Source organism: Mugil cephalus, chromosome 13 (assembly GCF_022458985.1).
Source record: "Mugil cephalus isolate CIBA_MC_2020 chromosome 13, CIBA_Mcephalus_1.1, whole genome shotgun sequence".
Classification (NCBI taxonomy): domain Eukaryota; kingdom Metazoa; phylum Chordata; class Actinopteri; order Mugiliformes; family Mugilidae; genus Mugil; species Mugil cephalus.
Genome location: NC_061782.1, coordinates 4,904,677 through 4,931,986, shown reverse-complemented (window position 1 = coordinate 4,931,986; position 27,310 = coordinate 4,904,677). Strand labels below are relative to the sequence as shown.

General features: G+C 42.9%; 2 protein-coding genes across 2 annotated transcripts in view; one reads left to right on the top strand and one right to left on the bottom strand.

The window, feature by feature from the left end:
- The window catches only part of plekhh2 (pleckstrin homology domain containing, family H (with MyTH4 domain) member 2), a 39,249-nt gene extending 27,176 nt beyond the window's left edge, over nt 1-12,073 (bottom strand). The window contains exons 1-6 of the mRNA XM_047603291.1: nt 11,938-12,073; nt 9,293-9,428; nt 1,895-1,957; nt 1,652-1,801; nt 369-452; nt 171-252 (exon numbers count right to left, since the gene is read on the bottom strand). Coding sequence (XP_047459247.1) covers nt 171-252; nt 369-452; nt 1,652-1,801; nt 1,895-1,957; nt 9,293-9,428; nt 11,938-11,954 — 532 coding nt within the window. The 5' untranslated portion in view covers nt 11,955-12,073. The remainder of the gene's footprint in view (nt 1-170; nt 253-368; nt 453-1,651; nt 1,802-1,894; nt 1,958-9,292; nt 9,429-11,937) is intronic.
- A 509-nt stretch (nt 12,074-12,582) lies between these two features.
- Nucleotides 12,583-27,310, top strand: part of thada (THADA armadillo repeat containing) — a 111,698-nt gene continuing 96,970 nt past the window's right edge. Inside the window, exons 1-21 of the mRNA XM_047603736.1 lie at nt 12,583-12,640; nt 13,088-13,169; nt 13,255-13,364; nt 13,453-13,583; nt 14,052-14,200; nt 14,291-14,323; nt 14,414-14,462; nt 15,171-15,364; nt 15,653-15,747; nt 16,110-16,333; nt 17,051-17,778; nt 17,885-18,039; nt 18,653-18,808; nt 19,454-19,561; nt 19,641-19,764; nt 20,088-20,233; nt 21,253-21,481; nt 21,590-21,725; nt 22,772-22,908; nt 23,065-23,199; nt 23,537-23,727. Coding sequence (XP_047459692.1) covers nt 13,097-13,169; nt 13,255-13,364; nt 13,453-13,583; nt 14,052-14,200; nt 14,291-14,323; nt 14,414-14,462; nt 15,171-15,364; nt 15,653-15,747; nt 16,110-16,333; nt 17,051-17,778; nt 17,885-18,039; nt 18,653-18,808; nt 19,454-19,561; nt 19,641-19,764; nt 20,088-20,233; nt 21,253-21,481; nt 21,590-21,725; nt 22,772-22,908; nt 23,065-23,199; nt 23,537-23,727 — 3,303 coding nt within the window. The 5' untranslated portion in view covers nt 12,583-12,640; nt 13,088-13,096. The remainder of the gene's footprint in view (nt 12,641-13,087; nt 13,170-13,254; nt 13,365-13,452; nt 13,584-14,051; nt 14,201-14,290; nt 14,324-14,413; nt 14,463-15,170; nt 15,365-15,652; nt 15,748-16,109; nt 16,334-17,050; nt 17,779-17,884; nt 18,040-18,652; nt 18,809-19,453; nt 19,562-19,640; nt 19,765-20,087; nt 20,234-21,252; nt 21,482-21,589; nt 21,726-22,771; nt 22,909-23,064; nt 23,200-23,536; nt 23,728-27,310) is intronic.

The following is a 27,310-nucleotide window of genomic DNA, read 5'->3' as shown; positions in this document are numbered from 1 at the left end:
CTCTAATAACATCCTGTTGGCCCACGGTCCATTATCTGATGAGTTGCAACTGTTTTGGAGGCGCAAAACAGTCATAGCTGATTGGTATATGTGGAGCTAAAAAATTAAAATGAGTTACTAGCATGTGCTTTAACTTGAAGGTTTTCCTCGATGTAATCCCTCACTCTCACCTTGAACTTCTTTCTGTAGCTCCAAAATCTGAGCCTCCTGTTTTTTGTTGGTTTCTCTCAATGCTGCGTTCTCCACTTCAAACTGAAACATAAACAGGTTTTCACACACACACACACACACAAATAAAAATGAATCAGCTTTGGCGACTTTGCCTCTTTTTTTTTTATTACATACTAGTAGTTGCAGAACACATTTACCTCTGACAGCTTCTGCATCACCCACTCTTTGATCTTGGCGGCTTTCTCCTCCACTGTTTTGGCATCTTGAAGTCGGACCTGTTTCTGTTGGAGATGACACAAATTTTTTTTTCACAAACAATCAGCTGTACTGGAACAAAACGCGCAGATAGAGAAAGAAGTCAGAAAACGTCATTGGGGAGAACAGGACGGGAAAACCCCCCCAAAACAAGTTCAAACACACTGACGTCACCAGCCTCATACGCTGCGTTTGCTCTTCCTGTGTCTGTTTATTTTCTTTTACAATGAATTTTCATGCGTCCATCGTGGACAAGGAGTTCTTCCCGCATTCCTCCTGATATTGTTTATTCACGCTTCAAGCTCCACGTACATGACGTTCTGTCAGTGATCCGGGTGCAAAGCTGTTAAATCAAATGTAACTGCTGGTATAAAAAGTTGCTGTTTGGGGGGTTTTTTTGGGTGACAAGACGTCCCCAGTTTCTGGGGTCAATCCCCATTTTGGATGACCTGTCCCCCCGACTATAGCTGTCCCCGAAATGTCCCCAATTTCATCTTTTTATGGACTGGAAAAAAAATGTTGCACACAGACTACAACTATTACGGTAGCCAGTCGCGCTGCTATTGACATTACAGACGTAGCAGTTTAAATATAGAATAGAATAGAATAGAATAGAATAGAATAGAATAGAATAGAATGCCCTTTATTGTCATTATAAAGTGGGATAACGGGATTGGAAACCACAATTATGTACAAAATAGTGCAAAGAAGGTATTATTTACAAAGATTTACAACTAAAGTTAAAGCATTAATATTAAAAAAATGTTGAAAATATACAAAAACTATAAAACATATATAGTTTTATATTGCAGCAGTGGTAAAAGTGTAACCATGTAAAGATGTATTGCACTGGTACGTAGATTTTTGTATATGAATAAATGAATAAATGTCAAAATAAATGAAATCATTTTTTTGTCCCCGTTTCTTCATTTCATCTTGATAACATTTAATTTTTTTTTTTAATCTCCTTTAGCTGTAAATGTCCCTGGATTTCCACATCATCAGTCAGTTCTAACACGGGGCCAAACCGGTTTTACTACTAGTGTGGACTCATTCTACAATATTTACTCATCATCACAGTAAAATATTCCATCCTTAGCCAATCTGCTGCATTAATTCCTCTTTCAATTAGTAGAAAATGTTGTAAACGTGTGATTATGCATGAAAAAATACCATGACATACATTTTTTCTTTCTACTTTCGAGCGTGCATGTGTTTTATTTACCTGCTCCTCCAGCTGCTGCTCCAGCTGAGCGATGACGTCCTCCTTCTCCTGCACTAAGGCCTGCAGCTCCTGGCACTGCTGAAACAGACGCACCTCCGAGTCTCCTGACTCGCCGTCTGCCGCCTTGAGCTTCTCCTCCATCCACTGCACCTGCAGACGACACACACAACACAAGTCCGCGCATAAACACACTTGTACGAGTGTAAAATACGGATAAACACCTTTTTTGTGCCGGGTCCTTACTTGCTGGTGAGCGGTGAAAGCTCGTTTCTCCGCATCTATCACCTGCGTCTCCAGCTGCTGAATCTAGGAACGATAAAAAAAATAAATGCTATAATATCATCAGTTTATCTGACCTTTGAAATTTCCCTCCGGCGTCTTTAACCAGATGCATGGATGAAATATCAACCTGACGTTCTGGGGCCAACAGCACCAAATAAAGACAAAGAAAGTCCCGCGGCGCGTTGGAGACGTAATGAGAGCTCTCGAGATAACGCCGCTGCACCAGGAGAGAGCAGATGCTATACAGCTGCTCCTGGCTTTTATTAGTCAGAGGAATGCTTACAATCACAATCACAAAGACTCACGTCTAATTGCTTTAATTTGTACCACGATCCACGGACATTCTTTATCTTCCGTAGCTTAGACTGCACGTGCTTTCCGCAATTTAACTGTAACGATTGCGCTTTAATGTGAAACTGCTACTGAAGTTTGACCTCAAATAAAGTTCTCCCCCTTTGTGCCTCCCGTTTTACTCTGCAAGGATAAATTCGAGACACGCTACTAAATCTATTCAAGATCAGAGGGCTAAAGTTGATAAAATAACAAGATTTACTATAATACTACTGCAGGGTCCTTTGACGAGAAGAGGCTTCCAGTTCTCGCTGGCAACGGATTCGTTTAATTTACGACACCCAGACCAACAGCTCAGGATTGATGGGACGGTTTCATGGCTGCAGAAACGCAGCATATAGCACGTTTAAGCGGTTACGTAACGATGATTAGGTGCCACATCTATAAAGCAACAAGCAGCTCTTTGTGCGCTCAGATCAGAGCGGAGCAGTGTGGAAGCTGGCAGGAGTGTGTTAGAGCTGCAGCAGCGCCGAAAAGGTCACGCGGCTTTCACACGCACACAGACATTTGGCGCGCACACTGCATGAGCACATGTGCAAGGATAAAGAAACTAAAAAAAAAAAAAAAAAAAAAGGCTGTGGGATTGGAGGAGAGGCAGGGAGATGACTACGAGCTGCATTCCTCTGAAATACCTCGGCTCAAGGAGGCGGAAGCAGCAGAGGAGTCGGTGTCTCCTGGAGAAACTCTCTCAGACCTCAGAGGCGTTGTGGAGGAAAAATACGCAGGAATGTTGATGGAAATAGTCTGTGCAGAAAAACCGCCGCGGTTAGGGTATTCTGCTACATGTCCACATATACACACAGAAATTAGACCAGATCAGAGGAGACGTTTGAGCGGCGTGTCGGCCCGATTTAAAAAGAGACACGGCTCGACGCCCCGAGAAAACAAAGGAGGACGTCCAAATAAACGAGGAGGGAGACGTTTCATCCGAGTGGCTTCTTCAGTTCTAAAGGACCTGACTCATAACCAGTCTCAAGGTGAATCCAAGAAAAGGTTTTCAGGCCTTTATTTTGTGATGGGGTGAGAGAACGGGGGCGACACACGTCCCACTAAGGCCTGTAGCCTCACAGAGTACACTCCACAACTCCATTTAATACCTTCAAAGGCCATTTGAGAAAATCCATCTAAATTCCTCGTGGCATGTTTGTTTTACTAAACGTTTGGCTTAGAACAATGCGAATAAATCATCGGCCATGTGTCGCAACGCTGCCACCTTCTTCTTCTTCTTCTTACACTGAGCGGCCGGGTCAAAGCAGCTGCTGTCAGCGTCAACTGCATCCAGGCTCTTTGTGGATTCAGCCGTTGGGAGAACAGCGTGGCCGAGCTCCAGTTTTCCCCCTGTTCCTGTTACGTCCAGAGACCGGGAGACGTAGGCCCCGGCTCAGTCCAGAGGCAGCCACACCCTGACAGCCAGACAGCCTCAGTGTTTCCACTGCACGGCGCAGACCAAGGCCTCGGTGCACGCAGCCACTGCACTTGTCGTCTTTTAACTGATAAATTCAACAATATCAGACATAAGTCTCACTGAGATTTAGAAACACACCTAAAACGGCTTCATTCGGACCTAAATGTGTGTTTGTGATGACAAGCAGACGCGAAACGAGGCCAAAATATCTCTCACACACTCTCCCCGCTCTGGATATAGATCGTCTCCGGACCACAGACGAACCGCACGCGCCTCTCTCAATCACAGATATAGCATCTGGCACGAAGCAGCACGTTAATTACAGGGCATGTGCTATACTGTAGGCTGCAGCTGGAGACGACACACACACACACACACACACACACACACATCCTATATGCACGCAGCGGACACAACAACATATAAACTCGTGTCTGGCGATCCCTCTCGGGGTGTGTGTGTTTTCCTCGTTCCTGCTCGTTATAAATAGGTAGAATGTGCGCATGTCATATCCTGTGTGAGTCGCTGAGGCTGATGGGCGTTTTTTAAGAGCTACGCCTCATTACCTGCTGCATGCACACACACACACACACACACACAAACGCGCACACACTTGGCGTCACTGACCTCCACCAGTCTACTCCGGCCTCCACACCGCTCTGCTCTATCACCTCCGCAGTCAATCCCCTGTTCACATCCAAAATCCAGTTCAACTCCCATTCCTGGCATTCCACAACCGACGCTCTGTGGCCAACCTCCCCCTGAACTCCATCCCTCCCTCCCTCCATCCCTCCCTCCCTCCCCCATCGCTCCATCCAGACAGCCAGCTCACAAAGCCTCTCTCTGTAGGCAGCTCACCTACACTTATAAGGGTTTAATCCCGGAGAGGTTCACCCAGAACGGCTGATAACAGTGAAATATGTCGGACTCGCAGACAGGGACGACGCTGGACGCACAAAACAACCTAAACACAAGCACACGGGGATGGACGTGCATGAAGAAAAGCAGGAAAACGTTTGAATATCGTGGCGGTGACCGGGTAGCTGGAGGTGGAAGTTGCAAGTGGATGTTGGTCTAATGTGTTTAATAAGATCAGATTATAGTCCAGATAAGTCCAGAGTCCAGAGACTCTCAATTAATAATTAATTAATAATAAAGATAATTTAAAAAAATCATCCACTCCTTCCCACACATTCCCACTGGTTGAAGGAATTAATGTCTCACCTCAGGAATGAATGAGAGAAAAGTGTAATACTCTGGAATTTAAATTATTTATTTATTCATACCATCCTGTGTAGCTGGCAGTATTTTGCTTAAAAATCAATTAAAAGAACGAAAAGGAAGGAAAATAACTGAGAAACCGTGTCTTGCTTCGTCAGTAACAACACTAAAAGGGTTTATGGACAGATTGAGACGTTTAGTATTGTATGTTATGTTATGTTAGTATATGTATCTTATGTTACTTCTCAGTAAAGCTCTTAGTGTTAGCATTTGGCTACATTTATCATAACTGAAATGACTTAAAACTAACTGAAACTGAGCCTAATCCACTTTTCCAAATCTATACTAGTTCGCATGGATCATTGTTGAGTCCAATTGTCCTTAACATGATCTGATAATCCACATTTTTCCTGGTCTCACTGTATTTGCTGATACGTTTCACTGTGTGTTTGCCACTCGAGGTGTCAGTGACGTCAATGCATATCCTCTATAAGGTTCTTTGGGGAACTGAATTTCAAAAAAATAGTTTTATAAAGGCCCAAGTTGCACCTTCAGTACTTGCAGGAATATTGAGGAATATGCGTTATGAACTTATTAACAGCGCTAATCTAAGCAAATCTGTATTAATCTACACCTAAAAATAGCCCCTATAAAAGAAATGTACAATATGCTTTCTTTTATTTGAGTGTTTTCTAACAACTACAACGTCCGGCTAATTCAGGAAATTATAGCTGCAAAAAATAAAATAAAATAAAATGTGTTAGCAGCCATCAGTGGGATTGGAGGTGACGGTACCGAAGCTCGAAAATACTCAAAGACGACTGTGTTTAATACAGATCAACACCAGACCTTTCCATGATATTTAATCTACCTTTTACTCTTTAACTTTGTTTCTTTTAACTTTATTTCATTTCTGTGTGGGAAACAATCCAGACGATCTTTAAGCCTTGGCAGCAAGAAAAGCTTAGTCATCTTTTAATTATTCATTTGAACGTCACTATATTTAGAAAGCTAAAACAGAAAACCGTCAGTAGGTTGAAAGCTGAGACAGAATCCTCTAAAATATAACACACATGGTCTTTTTGGTCTCCACGGTGAGTTTCTGTAGCCCTCTGTTACAGCCGGAGGCCCTGCAGGCCGACGCCAACACACACACACACACACACACACACACACACACACACACACACACACACACAAGGTGAGTTTTCATTTCTGTGTGAACGCCAGATAGAAATGTACTGCTCTGCATGCACACACACATAATATAAGTGACTGCTTCAGCTTTGCAGACTCACTTCCTGTATAAAACGCACACGTTCTATTTACTAAACTGGGTATTTCCTCCCCTGGGCAATTCACTCCTTAACACAAGGCTTTTTTCTTCCTCTCATCCCCCCTCCGTTCCCTCAAACAAGCTTTCTAGGATTTCTGGGACTTCATAAGTCCACGCAGATTGAATTTAATTAGCGCTGACACATCAGTAAAGTATAGAATATCGAGAGTTGATGTCACCAATTAGGCTAAAAAGCCGTTTCTTTAAATGGAAACCTGATAAAATAGATGCTGTGTAAAAATGAAACACTCAGGGTCATCAATGCCGTTTCATTATCATTATTAATTTGATGCGGCTTCTTTTAAGCTAACGGTAAAGTGACCCGCCACTAAAAAATGACCTCCTCATGGTTTGAGTCCAGCTCCACAGATATTAGGGGGATTTCGCACAGTGACGTTCGTCCGCACCCACGCGGCTAAAACAACAGTGTCTGGCTGAAGCCGGTGGGAGCAGCATCAGCAGGGGTCTGCATTTCAGCAGGATGAGCTCACCGCGTCACGTGGTCAGGGAAAATATGCTAACGGCTACGACAAACGCGCATGAGCGAAGGAGCTACATGCTAACGCGGGGCGCGGCGCCAGGCCGGGCCGGGCCGGGCCGAGTGGAGTCCGTGTACCGTGATGCTGTTTCAAGACTGAGCTTTGAGTTGGTACAAAAGGAAGATACAGCGGTCAGCCACAACATTATGACCACCTTCTTAATACTGTGTTGGTTGTGACTCATCGGGTAATGGACATGAGTCTTCTGTGGGAATCCTGCGGTGTCTGGAAACAGGATGTTTATCACTACTTAATTAGTTTAGGATCTAGTGAATTTGAAGGCCAGGTCAACACCTTGTGCATGTTTTTTTTTAATTTGATCCTAAAGCATCCTGCTGGGGAGTGTCATTGCTGTGGCGTGGGGGGTGTCTGGTCTGGTCTGGTCTACGTGGGGGGCTACATGTCTAAGTAACATAAACATGAATGAAAACCAGGTCCAAAAGTTTCCAGGCTGAACACTGAATTGAAACAAGATGGTGACTGTTATTTACTTCCTCTTGCAAGTGGTTTTAATGTTGTGGCTGATCGGTGTAGTAGCTCTATTTTTTTGCCTCCATTGAGAGACGGACTGACCTCTGACTGACTCGAGGGAAATTAAATCAGTAATCTTCCCTGTGCGGTGGAGACGAAAGGATTACTGCGATACTTCATCAGACTCGGGGCAAACACACTGATCGAATATTACAGGAAACGCCTTAAAGCAGGATTAAAAGACTCTAAAATATTTGAAACTACCGCGGCTCCGCATGTCTCAAATACTACCAGGATGATCCGATGCGCGTCTGTGATTCCTGAATTTCATTTAAAACTGTTGGGTCGTAACAAGATGTTATTTGACCCCATGAGTCAGAAGCAAACAGCTCCATGAGAGTTCATTTAAATCTTATAAAGTTTGGGTTTGCTGCTTCATTTTGACATGAAAGTGGATTTTGTTTAATATACATACGCAAACGGTCAAAAGCTGTAGCATCAGCATCAGTAGGGCTTCATCCTACAGCAAGATAATGACCCAAACCTTTAGTCCAAGCTATTCCAGAACTACCTCAGGATATAAAACAAGATGGAAAGCTTGAAAACATGGAGTCTCTAGACTTTGGTTTTTTGATGAACTGGACAGAAGACAGAAAGCAAAGCTCCCTACAAACAAGAGACACATATTTCTGGGAAAAAAATATTTGATTTCCATTTTAGAAAGAAAGAATGTCACAAGTGTGTTCACATGCTTTCATTTCAGAGTAAAATGAGACATTAAACTACATAAATTTCAACAAAAAAAAGTTTTTCAAACTTTTGACCAGTAGTGTGTGTGTGTGTGTATATATATAAAAAACTTAGTGTTGCCTAGCAACAGTCAGGACAGCTGCTTCAAAACTGCTGAACTACGACCAAACTAGATGAGATAAATACATTCTGTGCTATTTGTAGTGCGTTTTACAAGTGGAAAAAATGCTTTGAACCTGTCAAGTCTGATGGACAAGACCAATGACTTTCACATGTCCTACGTGGGCAGCAAAGGAAAAACAAAAAAAAAAAAAAAGCCAATCTTTCTTCCAAGTCTCTCCGGGAGTTTGTTTTGCCGTCCAGCCGAGCTTACTTTGACTCTGTAATTGACTGGAGCTGGGTCAATCCCATCATGCAGTGCGTGGCGGAGCCCTGTGGTCAGGCTGCTGTTTACACTAGAGCTCTAATCAGCATCCCTGGAGAGAAGCTTTAGATCTAGGCCACTGAGCAGTTTGGGCCGGTCCAGCGCTGGCCAGCTGGGAGGGACGGCACCGCTCCATACCCACCAGACGCACCACGGCTCCCTGTGTGACCGGGGGACGTCTTCCTGTACTTACGAGGGCCGGCCTCGGTTCGGCGGCCAACTCTGTCCATGGATCATCTCCCAAACAAATGAGGCTAAAGTTTACGTCCGTGCCGCTCCTTCATTTGTCTGCCGACCTAAAACATAACTTGATTTGCTTCCATACGCGGCAGTAATAGGCCTAAGTGTTAACCTTCCGCACACAAAGCCTCATTCAGATCTGTTTTGTACCAGCCAGTGGAATGAAAATGCTATTAAACTTGTAGCTGGAATTAAAGAATTTTTAAAGATTACAGTGACCACTGCAGATAAAAAGTGGCAAAAGCTTCCGCTCCTCTAATAGCCAACATCTCACTTGCGACTACTACTGTACATGAGGTCGAACCCAGCCGTTAACCCCGTATCAAGGCTTCATTAAAGGCGACTTTGACTCTAACAGGTGGGTTAAATCTCAGCCGTCCGCCCGCCTGCCTCACATCCACTCACCTCTTTGAACATTTTTGGATTCGCCAAGAGAAAGGAGGAGCAACAAGCAGCGACTAAAAATCCCCTCTCCATAAATCCTGCGGTTCACATCAACGAGGGTTTTTCCATCTTTATATAAAGCCAGTGGTAGAGTTCTTTAAATTAGTTGAGTATGTTGGGCAGTAAACATCACACTGATGAACAGACCTCTCTCCTACATGAACATAATCGAACCAACCTTATCCGCCGTGAGCTCTCGGATCTTGACGATCTGAACCCTGAACTTCATGAGCAGCGCCTCCAGGACGATGCACTTCTCCTTCCAGTCCTCCTGGCTCATCGCCTCCTCGCCCTCCGCCATGACGCTCGACCCTCTGGAAGACACACACACAGTAGTATGTGCACTATGAACAATGTAATATACTGTTTACTTCCTGTAGGACAAAGAATTTATATTTTCTCCTTTAATTTCCACGTCTACAGTGAGGTTCCTTGAAGGTACTAAACTTCTAACTTCATGCTACTGCTCATACACCGATCAGGCGCAACATTATGACCACCTTCCTAATATTGTGTAGATCTCCCTTGTGCTGCTGTGCAGTGCTGTTTGTGGATCATCCCATAAATACTTGATCAGTTTGGGATGGTTGGAGTCAAACTTATTTTCTGTTTTGGAAAAATTGGGCCTTTTTTTGCCCCAGGTTTATTCTTTGTTTACTATCTTTGATTATCTTTTCTCTCCTCACGCACCCTTATCTTGTCCGGTGGTTCAAAGCTCGGTTTGTTTGGCTCAGATTTTAAGTTTTCTTATCTTTTTTTTCCTACTTAGTCAATTGGGGCTGTTGCAACAGTATCTTCATTTTGCTCAACAAATAAACAAGTTCGTGAGAAACGATTTTCTCATCGGATCCTTCCCTCGTCTTTATTTTTTTTTTTGGGATAAATAAATGGTGTCTGACTACAAGCGGCATACCTGAAGCCAGAGGGCAGCCAGATTGCTAAGGGGTGGGGGGGTATCTGGTCTGGTCTAGGTGGGGGCTACATGTCTAATTAACATCCACACGAATTAATACCAGGTCCAAAAGTTTCCCAGCAGAACACTGAACTGTCACAAGATGATTTAAATGTTACTCACTTCTTCTTCTTGTGGTCATAATGTTGTGGCGGATCGGTGTATGCTGGTGTTTTGCCACCAGCCGACACCTCAAATATTCCAGGGTCGAGCCCAACTGGACCAGAGTGGACAGTAGGCGTATCGTTTAGTTTAGTTGTAAAAAAACAAAAAAAAAACACCTCTGCTGCTCCAAAACACCTCAGCTCCCTCCCTGGGACGGGCCTGCATCACATTTTCCAGGGCTAACTTTGGAAAACAGGCGGTAAACAGGCAGAGTGAAAGAGTAGAGGAAGGAGGGATGAGATGAGAAAGACAGATGAGGATCTCTCTCTCTCTGATGGGGAAGCGGTGGACGATAGAGAGCCTGGGTTTCTCTCTCTTCCTGGTAATAACCTCTCATTACCAGGCTGGCCTCCTCACAAAGAGACTCCGAACATGTGTGGAGGAGGGCCGTAAACTGGTTTCCCCGGGCTTATTTCTGTTGCTGCCTGTTTGCTGTGGTAAACACTGACGAAAGGCAAGAAATAAAAGAGCTCGCGCACCCCACAAAACAAAACAACTTAACGGGACCGAGGGGAACGGCTTTAATAGGTCGAACCGCGCGCAGAAAAAGGAAACACAACTACTTTCCATTAGAGAGAAGAAATTAGATTTTTTTTATGAGTTAATGGTGTCACACATGAGGTATTAGCTCCTATAGTTTCCTTTGATTTGCTTTTGGAGCGATGTGGTCATCTTGGATTATATTACTGTTCTCCTGCAGAAATAACCTTCAGCTGATGTTTTCTTTAATTACCTTTTTGGCTTTTAATCTTGTGAGAAATGTTTCATGAAGTGGTCGGTGGAAAACACTGAAGGTGATTTAACCTCTGAACCCCTTGACTCTGCGTGTTTCCCTTTGTCTCCTTCTCTTTGTCTCTCTGACTTCCTGTCCAGCAGCGTCACAGTCAGCGTACAGAGATGGGATGAATAATTCCCCCGCATTTCCATCTAGTGAGCAATTAAAACCCATAACTAATCCAGCTGCTTTAAAATCTTGTAAAGTCACGAGCGACTCCCCGTTTAAGTTTACACTTTAGATTGTATGTTATTATCTTATCTTATTTTAATTCTTTATAGTTTGAAGATTAAAAGTGATGAGGCTCACAGATTGAGATTAAACACACTGATTTATCTTTATTTTTACACTAACAAGCAGTTAAAAAAAAAGATTTCTTGTCAAAAGAAAGGCTCCATAGTGACATATCTCACTGTAATATTGTCTGTGACAGCTAATTTATACACTAAAACATCAAGGAACTAGTTTTCCTTTGTAATATTAGGTCATAACTTAAACTTTTAGTTTGTTTTATGTTTTTTAAAATAAATAAATGTTATACATACGTAATATTACATGTTAAAATACACATATTTGTATAATAATTAATTACAGGGCTAAAGCTCTGAATACAAAGTGAACTTACTGTACTAGCTCGCACACCTTTCTCTGGTAATGAAAACATTACCAATAGTATCTTATTGACACTTTAAGTAGTGTAAATTATCAATTTCACACATATTATTATTATAGTAAATAGCGGCCAGAAGAGAAACAGACAGATATTTAACTTTCCCACCAGTGGCCTAACATATCAGACGAATTAATATAAAAGACAAGTTGTCCTAGTTTTAAGTTTAAATAAAGAGATGGTTTCCCAAAACTGACATTGAGACAGACGAGTCACTATTTAATTAAAAGCTGCTATTTCCATTTGAGTTTCTCGACTTACCCTTGCTGTATATTCATGTAGAGACTCCCCGAGAGGGACTTCACGCCATGTTTCGTGTTATTCTCGTGGAGGAAAACCTACTTCATGACTAAAAAATGAATTACTCTCTTTCCCGGAGGTTTTCATTTCAGCTCTCAGGCAAAAAAAAAAAAAGTTGGAGACGGGATGTTTTTTAAAGGGGCGTGGCTAAATTCATTACATCCAATCACGTACCTCATGGGCGTTTCCCTTCGTACAAGAAATACGAAATCTGTGTTTGATTGACGCGTCTCATCAGCCAATTAAAACCCGGAGCGCCACTTTGCGGCCAGACACGTTTTCTGAGGGCGGGATGCAGCACATACCCGGAAGTGACGTACCAGGCGTGCGGCATGGACGTCAGGTGCGTCAAGTGAGCGAGAACAATACCGGAAATAAATATTTGACTTCATATTAAAAGCATCCGAGTGTTCAACTAAATCCGTAAAATCTTTTTAGAAATGGTTTATTATTATCTTTATTAAGTATTTAGTTTATATTTAGATCATAAATAGTGACAACGGTAAAACAAAAGATGTATCTAATTTTGATACGGGGCATGATTTAAAACTATATTTTATTCTGATAAACCTTAGTTTCCGGTTTGTTTTTCATCCGTTAGCTTGACAGCAGTCACCAGCTGAGGCAGTACTCAGTGAGTGACTAAACCACATGCAGAATTGAGGTGAATCTTTCTCATTTTTAACTTTTCACATTCATATAAAACAGCCTTTTAAGGGCCAGTCTTGTTGAGCGTTTTGTGGTTGTGTTGTTTAAGTGTTTACTGTTTCTCTCTTACCTTTTGTTGCGGACGTAGAGTCGGTGCCTTCTAGAGAGCAATAGTTAGCTAATTGCTAAAAGCATCAGGACTTAAAGACAGGGGAGAGAGACATAGATGAACATAAATAGAGGAGGAGAGGGAGAGCTTGGGATGGCATGCATAAAAAAAATATTATTATATAAAGTACAAGTGTTTTGTTTTATTCAAATTATTGTGAAGACACTTTAGTGTTGAGTTTTGTAAAGTGTATCTCTTATAAGTTTAAACCTGTCACCAAACTGCCAAATTGTAAATTTTAATGCTTTTACTGTCCAGTGATTGCAATAATTTAACAGTCGGCTGTTCACCCAGAGCAGAGTCATGGTGGTGAAGAAGAAAACAGCCAGAGTTGAGGCTGTAGCTTTGGGTGAGGAGGAACTGAACAAGCTGCTCGGTAAGAACCCTGAAAGGTCAGCACACGGTATGTGTGTACCCTCCTCTATATATAATTATTATTATTATTTTTTTTATCTTTCCAGCGTCGCTGTCTGTCGATGGGTGTGAAGATGAAGTCAGCCAGGTGGCCCAAACCTTGCAGTCCTGTTTGGAGCAGACGGAGCCGGTGCAGCAGATCCAGCTGGTTAAGAAGGTGAAACATACACCTGCTGGTCAGTGGAAGAAGCTGAGCCTCGTCGTTTTAATGCGTGACCATGTGCATGTGTTTCGTTCCGCTTCAGGCAGGATCCCAGCTGGAGGCGCTGAGCGCAGAGCAGACGGACTCGGTCCTTCTCGACGCTTGTCTGCACACGTTGGCTCTGGTCTACACCACGCTGCCCGCCAAGAACCCCCTACGGCGAGCTATCGCCAGGTACTCACATCCAGTTCATCGTTCTGAAATATACAGTAGTTTGCAGATGTAACAAATGGAAACGTGGATCCTGTTGTTCTTAAAAATGTCTTCCTGCACGATATAACCCACCAATATATTCTCCACGGACAAAACTACTGATCACTGTCCATTTCCAGCATTGTTATGAACTTTCTCTGACTTTTTCCGTTGTGTATTGGATATAAAATGAATATAAATGTGGCATTCAAGTACCTGTTTCTATTATTATTTCATCCTGAAAGTCTATAGTTTTTCTGTTTTCTTGCGCTTTCATTTTCATGCTTATTTAAGGGCTTTTTCTTGTACTTTGAGCAAAGTGACTTGTATGTGCACACACACTTGATTCACTCTTTAAATACAGGCTTGATAGTTCATGACAGAACAGTGTCTATAAGTTAGTTTCCATGTTCTCAGATTAATAACATGCCTCCGTGTCTTCCTCCTCAGCGCCATAGGTTCAGTTCCAGCGTGGCTTCATGAGCGGACGGTGAACAGCTTGTCCTCCTGCCTTTCCGACTGTATGTCCGCCCCCTCTTCAGACCAGCACCCACACGTCATAAACACCATCTCTGCCTGTCTGGATGGCTTCCCTCTCGGTCAGTGGTCGTCTCAAATGCTGCTTCCTGTCTTTTTCTTTTTTTTAATTCGCTATAAATAACCATATTTGCTAAACTCTGCGTCTCCAGGTGGGAGGTGCATTAACAAGCTGCTGCATGAAGGTTAGTTTTCACCTCCGTTTATTCACATTTAAGTTACGATGAAGGTTATTTTCTGTGTCGACTTCATCATAATGTTTGTCCTTCGTGCAGTGTTGCAGTTCCATCACAAGGTGTTGAGTGAGTACCTGCACCAGAACAGGTATGGAGGCGTATTCTGGATTCCCAGTGTTTGTGCAGTGGCTGTTTTTTACCTGTTTTTTTTGGTTTATAGATGAAAGAACTGAGATGTAGTAGTTTAGTTATTAGTTTTAGTTTTATTTCATTCATTGCTTGAATCAAAACAGTTCAATATAAACACAAACGTTCCCAAATCTGAATGAAAGGGAGCAGAGAGAAGAATAATCTTATATAATCTGCCCCTTTACCCCAAGAATCAACACAATAAGGAGCAAAAAATTATAATAATAAAATAAAATAGGTGTAGGCCAACACTGACTGTCACATTTGCCAAGATACAATTCCATCATACAAACAAAACTAAAAAGTTTGTAGATCTTTCATGACGACACAATGGGCAGGACAATCAAACTAACATGTTTTGTTATATTTCCTTAACATTCTGGCTTTAATTGTTCTTTTAAATGTCAATTTTGATTTGGTTTCTTTGTTCACATTGTCCCATAAACCGATTTCCTTCACAGAAACACAACGTTTCATAACTTTAGTCCTGAATCTTGTTTTTTTTTCTCCATAAATTTCTTTAAGCTCCCTGTGTTTTCTGAGTTGTTTCATAACATAGTGACTCTGGGTTTGTTAATGCTGCTTTTGCTACTTTCTGAGGAAAACTTCTCAACATGTGGCCTCTCGTTGATGTGTTTGTCTCTGTCGCCCCCTGCTGTTCTCCAAGTGGCCTCGCGGGCCGTCACATCGCCCAGGCCCAGCTGATGCAGTCCTGTCTGGCTGCTGTGAAGACGTCCATGCTGGTGATCCAGAGAAACCAGGACTCACTGGTTGTAGCCCTGCAGGCTCAGAAAGATCCCCAGAGGCTGGAGGACACGCTGGGAAGTCTCCTGGGCTGCTACGTGCGCATCCTCACAGACGGTAAGAAACTTCACCGAAAAGGTAAAAGAGACGCTGGTATGTGAAGAGAACCACCAGGTCTTTGCAAACCGTCCTTAGGTAAATAAATAAAATAATATATAATATATAATCGGTGTCATTAATTATCAGTATTTGCACGATTACATTTCAGTTGATGGTTGTTGTGCAGATTTATAGTTTATATTATTACTTTTCTACATTTAAAAGTTTGGATAAGACACATTTGCAGTCAGATCCAAACTAAAAAATACTATTTTAACACTTTTAATTGTCGTTCTCTGCTTCTAGAGGAGTTCATCCAGTCAGTCCAGAGCACAGCTGGCATGGCGGTCGTGTTACTGATCAGGTCTGTCATGGGCTCTGGAGACGAAGTTGCTTCTGTGGTGAGTTGACGATTAAAAAATTTGTGCATTTTCTTTTATCTGGCGGATATTTTGAACAAATTTACTGAAGTTCTACAAGAAATACGTAGCATGTGGCAAATAAAACCCAACAGCTAATATTTATCTTTGTTTAATGCAAATCTAAAACGAGGATTTAGAGCCTTAAAATCAATTTTCACTTGAAATTTATATGTATTATATTAGAGAATAAATAAATAAAATAAAGAAAAGTAAATCTTCTTTCAAAATTGTTTTAAGATCTTGGTTTTTGGCTTTAATGTGACACATTTTAACACAAGAAGATTGAACTTAATTCATTTTGACGTGTCCTTAGTTGATTTTGGTCTTTGTGTGTGCGTCAGGTGTGCAGTTTGTTGCGTGGCTCCGTTGAAGGTTTGGATTCAGCTCCTCAGTGGCTCAAGCAGAGGTGCGTCGGTCTGTGCACCGGTGGACGTCTGCCGGGCGTCTCTCTCTATCTGTGCCACGGGGCTCTGGCCATGTTGGGCTGGAAGGGCGCCCTCCCCGGGCCGCAGTGGGAACAACTGCTCCTGTTGGTCCCGACCATGCTCCTGGATCTGGACGTCAGGTAGAGCTGCTCTAAAACCCAGACTCTGTTCTAACATGTAACTACGGCACCACAAACAATAATAAAATAAAATAAAATATGATAACATCTGAGTGTTATAGTACAGTTCACAGCTTTAAAAGCCCAGTTTGATCTGAGGTAACATAACAGCAAAATAAATTACGACAACTCCAGACTTTTCTGTTTGTTTTAGTACAAAGAGGAACATTATGAAATCGTATACATTTAACGACCTTTAGCAAAATATTTTATGAGCAACCTGACATTTTTTTTTAAGAAAATCAAGGGCATTTCTGGCGCCCCCTGCTGTTTAGTTCTAGATATTGTGTTATGTCTCTTACCAGAGCCGTATATTAGAGAGAGTCTGCTGAACTCAAATCATGTTTGCTACATCGGAGAGAAGATTTTACAGCGTAACAGTATAGGACAGATGTTGAAATAAAAGCCTTATTTTCACCCTTAACAGGTCTATAAATGTTGTAAACGTCTGTCAATATGTAACTTAGTTAAATATCCGAGCATCTACTTACTACAGCTCTGACTCTTACTAACACAGACCGCCCTCTAGTGGACAAATTAGGAATAGGAGAGCAAATTCATCCTGTGGTCCAGTCTGGACCCTCTGGCGGGTCTGTTTTGGCCCACAGGCCCTATGTTTGACACCTGTGGAGGATGTTAATTGAAATCATGGTTGTGTTGTTTCTATCCTTGCTCCAGTATAAAGGAGTCCAGTACGGCCATGGTGGTGGCTCGGGTGCTGACCCTGTGGAGCGGCGCAGCTCTGGACTGCCTCCAGGGGGAGACGCGGCCCTGCCCCCCCTCCCTCCAGCAGTCCCTCAGCGGAGGCTCCGAGCTCCAGCGGCGCCTGCTGGAGCACATTTACTCCCACTGGGAGCACCCGTTAGACGGCGTCCGCCACCAGACCCGTTCCCTGTTCCGCAACCTCCTTCTGCTCCATCAGCAAACCACCAACTCCGACCCAACCGGGGATCCTTACATCACGGACCTCACCCGAAATCTGCTGGGTCTGGAGTGGCACATGAGGGGGAAGTACGGCTCCCTGGGCTGCCTGGTGGAGCTCTACGGGGCGGGGCACCTGCTAGACATCCAACCCCAGCTGCCCACGTGTCTCCTGGGCTTGATGGGCGACCAGACCCTGGCTCCGTACGCCAGCGACCTCCTGGAGAGGCTGTTCGTCAGCCACAAGGCGCAGCTGATGAGCGGCGCAGGTGCAGGTGCAGCAGAAGCAGCAGCAAAGACGGAGGACTGGATGGAGCGCTGGCATCGGACATGGGTAACCCCTCTGCTCCACGTGCTGTGCCGCGCCAGGCTGGACCAGACCACGTACATCCTGGACTACTTCCTGCCCAAGCTGCTGCGCTGCAGCCCCTCCAGTCTGGCGCACATGGTGCACGCCCTGCAGGACGCACCGGCCTGCAGCGCAGGTAAAGGCAGCCGCAAGCAAACACATTTATATCCCGTTCATCTGCAGCTACCTTCTCTTATCCCTTCTGGATATTCACATGATATATGTCTTTCTATTCTCTTTAGCGCCTTCAGGCAGCCGGGGGGCTCTGGGGGCCCTGATGACATGCTTGCGGGCGGCCAGGGCCCAGGGAGTCATCCCGTCCTCAGAGGAGGGTTTGTGGGGAGCACTGGTTCCCCTCTCCCTGCTCCAACAAGCACTCATACACAAACACGATCAAGTGAGTGTCTTTATCGTCCAGGTTTATAGAACTTCCGCAGATAAAATTTGCATTAACATCTTGGAAATCTGACTGAGAGTGTCCCACTGATCTGACATTACACAGAAAAAAACAGACATTTTATTTTAACAGCTACTGTCTCAGATAGATCTGTACTGCTGTTTCAGAACCATGGACAGTTCTTATTTATCCATCTCTTCCCTCGTGGTGCTTTTTCCTTTGCAGGTGATCATTTATTTATTTATTTGTTCTGAATTAATGAGGCATAACTCAGCTGATGCAACATCACACCTGTCATGTAGCTAGTTTTTAATTTGACCCAGTACTGATCGTGCGTTCACACATTCCACCTCAAATGTGGTCTGAGATCTGATCTCTTTCCCCTCTGCTTCAGATTCCACAGGACGGATGTTAATGCAACTTCTGAACAGGGGCCAAATACAGGCCAGACAAAAACCAAGCTTGACAAACACCAGACACCTGTCGTATCATGTACATCCCTGTTAAAGCCTGATGTTAACTTCTGTTGCTTTAATTCAGTCATTTCTATGACGTTTGTCGTCATAGATTCCTGCTTCAGTAATGATGAATTAATTTTTTGTCCCCCGTCCAGGTGAGGATGGACGCTTTGGGCTTGGTGTGTGAGAGCCACCGCAGCACCGAGGTTCTGACCGCGCAGGAAATGGACCTCGTCCGCCACTTCCTCCCACCCAACCTGAACAGCCAGTCACCGGGAATCAGGCAGCAAACAGTCAGCTTGATGAAGAAGGTGAGCCGCCGCCCCACCCCCCGAGATTTCTATCTAGGGTGATGCAATCATCCATTTAGGTTTTATGCAGCTTACATTTTATTTTATATATTTTTACACCGATCAGCCACAACATTATGACAGGTAAATAACACTGATCATCTTGTGACAATTCAGTTCTGCTGGGAAACTTTTGGACCTGACATTCATGCATGTGGATGTTACTTAGACATGTAGCACCCACCTAGACCAGACCAGGCACCTCCACCCCATAGCAATGACACTCCTTGATGGCAACAGCCATACAATGGTTTAGGAACAACTAAAAAAAAGATTAAAAAGAACAGCACAAGGTGTTGACCTGGCCTCCAAATTCACTACATCTCTAACTGATCAAATATCCACAGAGGACCCTCCCCTCAAAGCCCCCCCATTAACAACATCCTGTTCAGAAGGAGGCACAAGGGAGACCTACACAGTATTAGGAAGGTGGTCATAATGTTATGCCTGATCCCTGTTATTTTGTTCTCTTTGTATTTACCTTCTTGCACCTGTCACAATTTAAACTTGAAGGATTTATAAAGTATTCAGATTCTGATCAGAACCAACACACGGTATTTGATTCAGTAAAACGTTTAACTCATATATTTATATTTTACTGCTCAGCTGCTTTGCCGAGTGAAGGACAGCACTCAGCTGCTGCAGAAGAGACTGATCCAGGAGAGAGACCAGGACCAGAAGGACAGAGACCAAAGCACACTACTCCTCTATAAGGTATCTCACACTCACACTGACTATGCATTTCATTTAAAAGAAGAAAATGCTTATTTTATTTGTTTGTATTTGGATGCAGGAGTTCCTGCGGTGGATGTGCGTGAAGCTGCTGGAGGTTTTGATCCCGGGAGCTTCCTTCTCTAAATGTCTCACGTCCCTCCACCTGCTCGGTCTTCTGGGTCAGCTCTTCACATTCGGCACCGGTACAAATACAGCACCCTGATACAAAAACTCACCACACTAAACATCACATCGGCTGTAGAAATATGCTCCCACTGACACTAAAAAAACGATTAAAAATGAAAACATGGTAGGCTTTAGCTTTGAGTCTTGTTGAACATACACGGCAACTTTTAGGCTTCTTTGCTTGACTTACTCTGAAATACTTTGTCATGTGTTTGAACCTGCTGCCTCAGCCTCAGTTCTTCTTAACTCACCGCGTTCCTTCGCCTCCTCCTCCTCCTCCTCCTCCTCCTCCTCCTCCTCCTCCTCCTCCTCCTCTTCCTCCTCCCTTTGTTTTTCTCAGGGCCCGACGTGTTCGCCCTGGGCGAAGTCGTGACATCTGCACACGCTCAGAACGTCCTCTACTGCGTCGCCAGCAATTTCCTGGAAGTCAAGCAACTGGCCTCCGTGTTGATACGGCAGCTCCCTCCATCGGCCGTTGGACTTCAGGTCATAAGACACGTCTGTCATTTCATTTTACATGTAGTCGATACGTTTTTTTTCAATTTTTATAGAAGATTTGATATAGTTTCAGTCAAGTGGTTTTTAGGGATGTAACGATAATGATAACGATGTTCCGATACTGCGTTAACGATACGATTTTCTCATGATTTTTTTTTTTGTAACAGAATGAGCTTACAGACAAATTATGACTGAAAAAGATTCCTTTAATTATTTCTAAAGCATAAAACACATTTCTGAGGCAGGGTGTAACTTCAAAACACAAAATATGCAATGAATGCACATTTAAAAAACATGTATATTTATATATATAAAAGCTGTAATTATATTTTCTCTTCAACAAATTAAAGGGAATTCCTTTTTATTTATATATACACATATATGTATATATATATATATATATATGTATATATACACACACACATATATACATATATATAGTTTATTGGATGGATAGCCACCACTAAACTTCCTGGAGTCCACAAAGGACATAAAATACAACATAATTGATAACATTTAAGTCACAAACATTCATGCATTCATACATTTCTCGCATAACTACACTTCTAATAACAATAACAACAATAATAATAACACAATTATGATAACACACACACACAGTATATATATGTATAGTATCATAATATATTTATAACACAATAATTATATAAATATATATACTATACATTAGTCAACTACCTTCAGTCATCATATTAATAACTCTTTCAATATTAATACTGATTTCCCAGTCTAGTTTGCTGCCTTAGATGATTCTTAAGTCATGTTTTAAAGTTGATTTGTTTTGTGAGGAGGCAAAGTTGAAGACCTATGTCCTAGTGATCCATTGTAGTTGTTTCATCCTCAGTATTAATCTACAGTGTAGAGAATAATAAAAATACTAGACCTTTAACTTGTACTCTACATTTCATGGCGAGTTATTCGTTAGGAACTGCTCTGTGTTTTTTTTTTCTTTGTGTCAGTGAAACACATTTATTTCTGTCTTTCAGGAGCCAGAGAGGATGCGCCGCGTCCTCCAGGCCGCTCTGGACCTCAGCACCAGCACCAAACCGTTCGACAGCGTCTCGGCCGCCCACCTCCTCAACCTGCTGCTCCACCAGCCGGACCTGCACCAGGCTCTGCTGCACTGTGCCCAGGAACAGGGCCTGGACTTCCAGCCTCCGTCCCCACCGGCCCAGGCTTCTGAGAAACTCACCTTAGAGCTCAACACTCTGGCAGGTGAGATCCACACACACACACACACACACACACACAGCCCTCACATGGTGCAGTGTGTCTGTGCATTGCTATGCGTGTGTGTTACATGTGTTGTGTTCGTGTCCTCAGTGGTTCAGTTCCTGCTGCGCTGTCTTCAGTCAGAGGTGTCCAGGGCCGAGTCGTCTCTGCTGCAGGCGGCTGGTTCCTGTCCTCTCTATGGAAGAGCTCACTGCATCACTGCAGTCCTGCAGCATCTGAACACGGAGTGAGCCCAGTGTTTACTTCTAGATTCAAGATTCAAGTCGTGTTTATTGTCACTTTCACCTAGTATGTGAATAAAAACATACACAGATTACGAAAAGGTTTAATAAATAGAAGATGCACAGTCTACAAGTGGAGCTTTTAACTACACACTGCTATTGACATGTACATTGATCAGCCATAAAATTATGACCACCTTGTGACGTGAAGTTCTGCTGGGAAAGTTTTGGACATGCCATTCATTCACTTTTGGTGCGTTGCATTTATACTCAGAAGTCAGAATTTCTGATTTCCAAGTGGGAATTTTCTACTGCAAGTTCAATTTTCTACTCAGAAAGTCGTAGAATCATCACTACCCCCGAATTGAGTTACCAAGATGGCCGCCCCCAATGTAAACAGTAATTAGAAACTGTAATTTTCATTAGTTTTTGTTGAAATAAATCAGTCGTACAGACAGTATTTTCCAACATACACATGTTGAAATCCTGTTAAAATGTAATTTTAGTTTTTCCACGTGTTCTATGGGAACTACAAGCTCATGTAGCGCTAACAACGCCTGAAAACAACAGCCTGGTAAAACCAAAACATGGCAAACTGTGACTAATAGCGCATTTTTTTCTGTATTTAAATTAATCAATTAAAACTTTTTAATATTTTTATAAATTTCTGCCTCATGTGGTCTTGTAGATTTCACCACTGTAAATTATTCTAGTAAAAAACTCATGAGTGGGTTCAAGTTATCTGTTCTATTTAACATTTGTGTAACTTCAATAGACTAAATTTGATTTAATATTATAGCAATGATGTTTTGGAGGCACAAGGGAGACCTACACAGTATAAGGACGGTGGTCATAATGTTATGCCAGATCGGTGTGTATATATTTAATGCTCTGGAAACATTTTGTAGCCCTGTAAGACCCTGGCAATACAATATTTGTGGCCTTTGGTTCTTGTAGGAGCATTTTAAATAAAATATAAAATCAGCCTTGAGCTTTGTCACTCACTCACTTGCGTTTTGTGCGTCTTCGTATGTGTGTGTGCGCTTTCCAGGACTTTGAGTCAGACGGAGCAGTGGAGAAGTCTGGTATCGGAGCTGATCGCCGTGTGCTACAGGATGTCGGACGTGGTCTCTCCTGTCGTCCAGAGCTCCTCCCCAGAGGGGCTCATCCCCATGGACGCTGACTCAAGTACTCTCCTTTCTCTATATATACTGTGCTTAATCAACAGGAAAACATTTGCAAAAGATTAATTCACGTTTTATCGCAACAGATATCAACCAAAAACAAATGAAAGATACTGAAGTATGACATTTTTTCTTTGTGTGTGTGTGTGTTGAACTTCAGCTGGTCTGCAGAACATCCTGCAGGAGATTCAGCCCCGGGACACCAATGACTTCTTCCACAGTGCCAGAGAGCTGGACACGCACCAAGGAGATGATCACACAGAGAGCCAGACCACACAGGCACCCGTCGACACAGGTGAATTAGATGAAACCTTGTGGCTGCAGTACCATTACTGCCCTATAGGGGGAAGTGTTTCACCCTTTTTTTTTTTTTTTTTTTTTAAATGTGATGAACCCCAAACTCCTCTGTGCACCCTGTGTGTGTTGGGCTATGTTTCACTGATGTGATTGAGCATAAACAATAAAAGCAGACTCATAATTTAGCTTCCAATAAATACAAAGCTTCAACGCGCGACATTACTTAATAAAACAAATACCGTCTTTTAATTTAATAGCTAATAAAACAAAGAGCGGTCCAACTTTTCTCCTGTCATCTGTTTGTGTGTCACCGTGGGTGTATGCGTTGGCTCCAGGTGGCGAGGGCTACAGGGTGACGGCCCAGATGGTGCTGGTGTGCTGCTGGCGGAGCATGAAGGAGGTGGCCATGCTGCTCGGACAGCTGTGTCAGAGCCTGCCTCTGCACTACGCCAACAACACCACCACCACCACCACCACAAACAACAAGGAGGCACGCGCACACACTGGGCTCATCACCGAGGAACAGGTGAGACTCACTGCTGCTACCTCACACCGATCAGCCACAACAGTAAAACCACTGACAGGAGAAGTGAATAACATCGACCATCCTGTAAAAAGTGGCGGTTTCACGGTTTCACTCCGACACACACTCTGCAGCAAAGGAAGGGCAGGAGGAAAGGAAACGAGATGATAATTAACTGTACTGTATGTGGTATATAATGCACCGATCAGGCATAACATTATGACCACTGAACGGAGAAGTAAATAACATTGTTTGTCAATTCAGGGTTCTGCTGGGAAACTGGTATCCATTCATGTGGATGTTACTTAGACATGTAGCACCCACCTAGACCAGACCAGACACCCCCACCCCATAGTAATGGCACTTTGAAATTGATGGCAGCAGCCACCCCCAGCAGGATGCAATAAAAAACAACAGCATAAGGTGTTGACCTGGCCTCCATATTCACTCGATGGCCCATGTCCATTCTGTGATGAGTTGCAACTGTTCTGGTCATAATATTATGGCTGATCGGTGCAAGTTGCAGTGTTATTCACAGCAAAGATGGAGACAGGATTGCTGTCAGATGTAGAGTGCGCAGTCAATGTATATGTGCTTTGGTTCTTCAAGCGTGTACTTCAAGGTCTCTGGCAACGAAAACTTCTTTTTTCAAGTCCAGATTTTTACAACTAGTGAGATCAGATCATATTGGGAGCAGATGTGTTTTGGGGACAGATTCGTCATCACCCTCGTCATTCATCGTTGTTTTCGTTCTGTCACTGACTCAGTCCTTAGAGACATATTTGTCCCTGCCCCTCTCTCGTTCATTCATTTTTGAATGTTCACCCCTACACGTCGCTGTGAACAGAATAAAAGCGTCTGCTGTGGTAAACCGTTAGAAAGAAGTAAATTATTAATAACATTTCCTCAGCTCTGCTCCCTTTCAGAGTGTTTTATGAATGGCTGTAGCTCAGCTCTGTCTTGTCAGGATTCTTGCTACTCTGAAGTCACTTTTTTTGGACATGGGATGAGCTGTGGTTCTGTAATGTGCTGCTCAGAGCCCAGGCCTGCTCCCCCCCCTTCATTTCAGCTTCGACTGCTGAGCTCATACAGCGACACTCAAACAATCTAAAAATACAAAAGTTTTTCTGTTTTTTTTTTTTGTAATCGTACGTGCGTATACACGCCGTAGCATGGAATGAGCTGAATGTGTATGTGTGTGTGTGTCTGTTTGTGGCCTCACGCTGGGAGGCTGTTCAATTAGCATCCGCCCTCATTAGCGCCGCGCTTTCATTCGTGGCCCGACCCTGCTGGTTTAACGGCCCCGACGGCCCCCCTCCTTCCCTCCCTCCCTTTCCACCGCATTCTTTCCAAATCACTTCCACCACCAGCAGGAAAAACGGAGCGGAGCGCTGCAAACAACAAACACAGACTGACACAGGGACAAACTCGCACAGGAATAGTCGTCTGAGTGGTTCAACATGTGAGCGTCCGTAATAAAAAGGGGGCACCAGACATGGGCTGTGTTTGTCTGTGTAGGGGGTGAAGGGCTGAGTGTGTGTTTGCCTGTTGACCATGTTTTCACACCGAGGGAGGGAGCAGGAAGGCTCAGAGCGTGTTTTGTGCTGAATGGATGTCTTTTTTTTTTTTCCCCTTGTGTTTTAATGATGGAGGCTCAAGGTTTTATCTATACCGTGTTCTTTACCTGCTACATCCTGAGCAGCAAAATGCATTTATTTGAAAGGTTAATTCGCAATTATATGCAAAGTGAGGCTGCATGTTCTCAAGCAATTGGATTTCGCATTTAAGGTCCAGTTGTGCTTTTGTTTTGTCCAACTTTATAATAGAATAAACGGTGTGGGCGTGACGTCATCGTAAGGGAAGTCTCCATGGTAACGGCCACTGAGTGGCAAAAAAGTGACAGTTGATCATGGAGATTAGCAGCATTAGCTTGAAACGAGAAGTAAATGGATCGCTGCGTTAGAAGAAACAGCTGGAATCCAGACACAGAAACCTGGTGTTGTGGTTCACATTTAGTGTCAGGTAATATTACTTTATGCTGTATTTTTTGATGAAGTCATACGTTAAGTTACTGTGTCGATGTTGTTGTTTTAGCGCAGTTACGTCCGACAGTTACTATTTCAGTTCCAACAGTAAATAATACGTTAAAACAATAAACTAAGTATTTGCGATCATCCCTCATCATCCCTTTAACGTCCGGTCAGACGCTACGGTATTGTATGGCTAACGTTAACGTTACTTCTCGGTAAAGCTCTTAGCGTTAGCATCTTTTATTTAGCCACATGTATCATAGCTGAAATGACCTTAAACTAACTGAAACTGAGGCTTATTCACTTTTCCAAATGCATACTAGTTCATATGGATCATTGTCGAGTCCAATTGCCTTTAATTTGATTTGTTAATGCACATTTTTCCCGGTCTTGTTGTATTTGCTGATACTTTTCACTGTTTTTCATACTCCCGGGGGGCGTGTCCCATGACGGAAGTGACGTCAATACATCCCCGCTATAGGAATAGAATAGAATAGAATAGAATAGAATACTTCATTCATCTCCTGGGGAGAAATTCGAGTTTCCACTAACTTGTACACAAACATACACAGACATTAACATAACATAACAGTAAAATCAACAAGTAATAGCAGTAGTAAGAGCAGTGCAAATGGAAGACAGTGGCGTTGTACAGTCTGTACTAAACAACCTGTTAAATGTATTATATTCAAAAGCCTTTAGTTGTCATCATTGAGTGTAAGGTTAGATTGGGCTTTACTGAGTCTGTCCTCATGTTTTTTTCGGTCTACAGTCTTTTCCATTAGTGGTTTAAAGCAATGAACATTGTGTTCAGCCTTTGGATTAAAATGATTTTCCAGGTTATATTGGAAAGACCCTGAGGACACTGCTAGACTCATGCTAAAAATGTATGCAGTCGTAAACAGGTCCACTCCTGAAATGTGACAAAAATAAAATTAATAAAAGACCCAATCAAAAACTACATAACTTAACAATCAAACATAACTAAATGCAAAGGGTTAGGGTTTGGAAAAAAAGTCCTGTGTCCTGTGTGTCATGGAGTATTTTTTTTTTTTTGCTACTACTCCGTCTCCACCATTTTCGAATGGATTGTTTTGGATCAGTAAAGATGGAACACATGGAGGAAAGGTTTCAGTCATCATTGTTGACAGTGAAACAGGAAGTAGAAACAAAAATGAACCTGACTGGTAAAAAAAAATACACTGGTGCAGTGAAAGCCAGAGTGACGAGTGCACAGGCATGATATTATGACGTCTAGTCCCCCAGTGCTTTAGGAAGGCTTAAGGTTCATTTAAATATATTACGTAGACTGACATATGCCAGACCCTTCAACACAATGGTTGTCAGCCTTCCACCAGTGTATCTCAAGGAGATGTAAAAGGCCAGACCGACGTTTTTGACAAATATACTTCCTGTTATAGCGTAGTTAGACGTAGTCGATTTATGAACTTATATATAGTTGTTTGCAGAATTTCTTCATCTTGACGTGCAAAATGGAATCTCTTGCTTCTCTACAAACTAATACTGACGGATAATTCAGGACATGTACAGGTTCA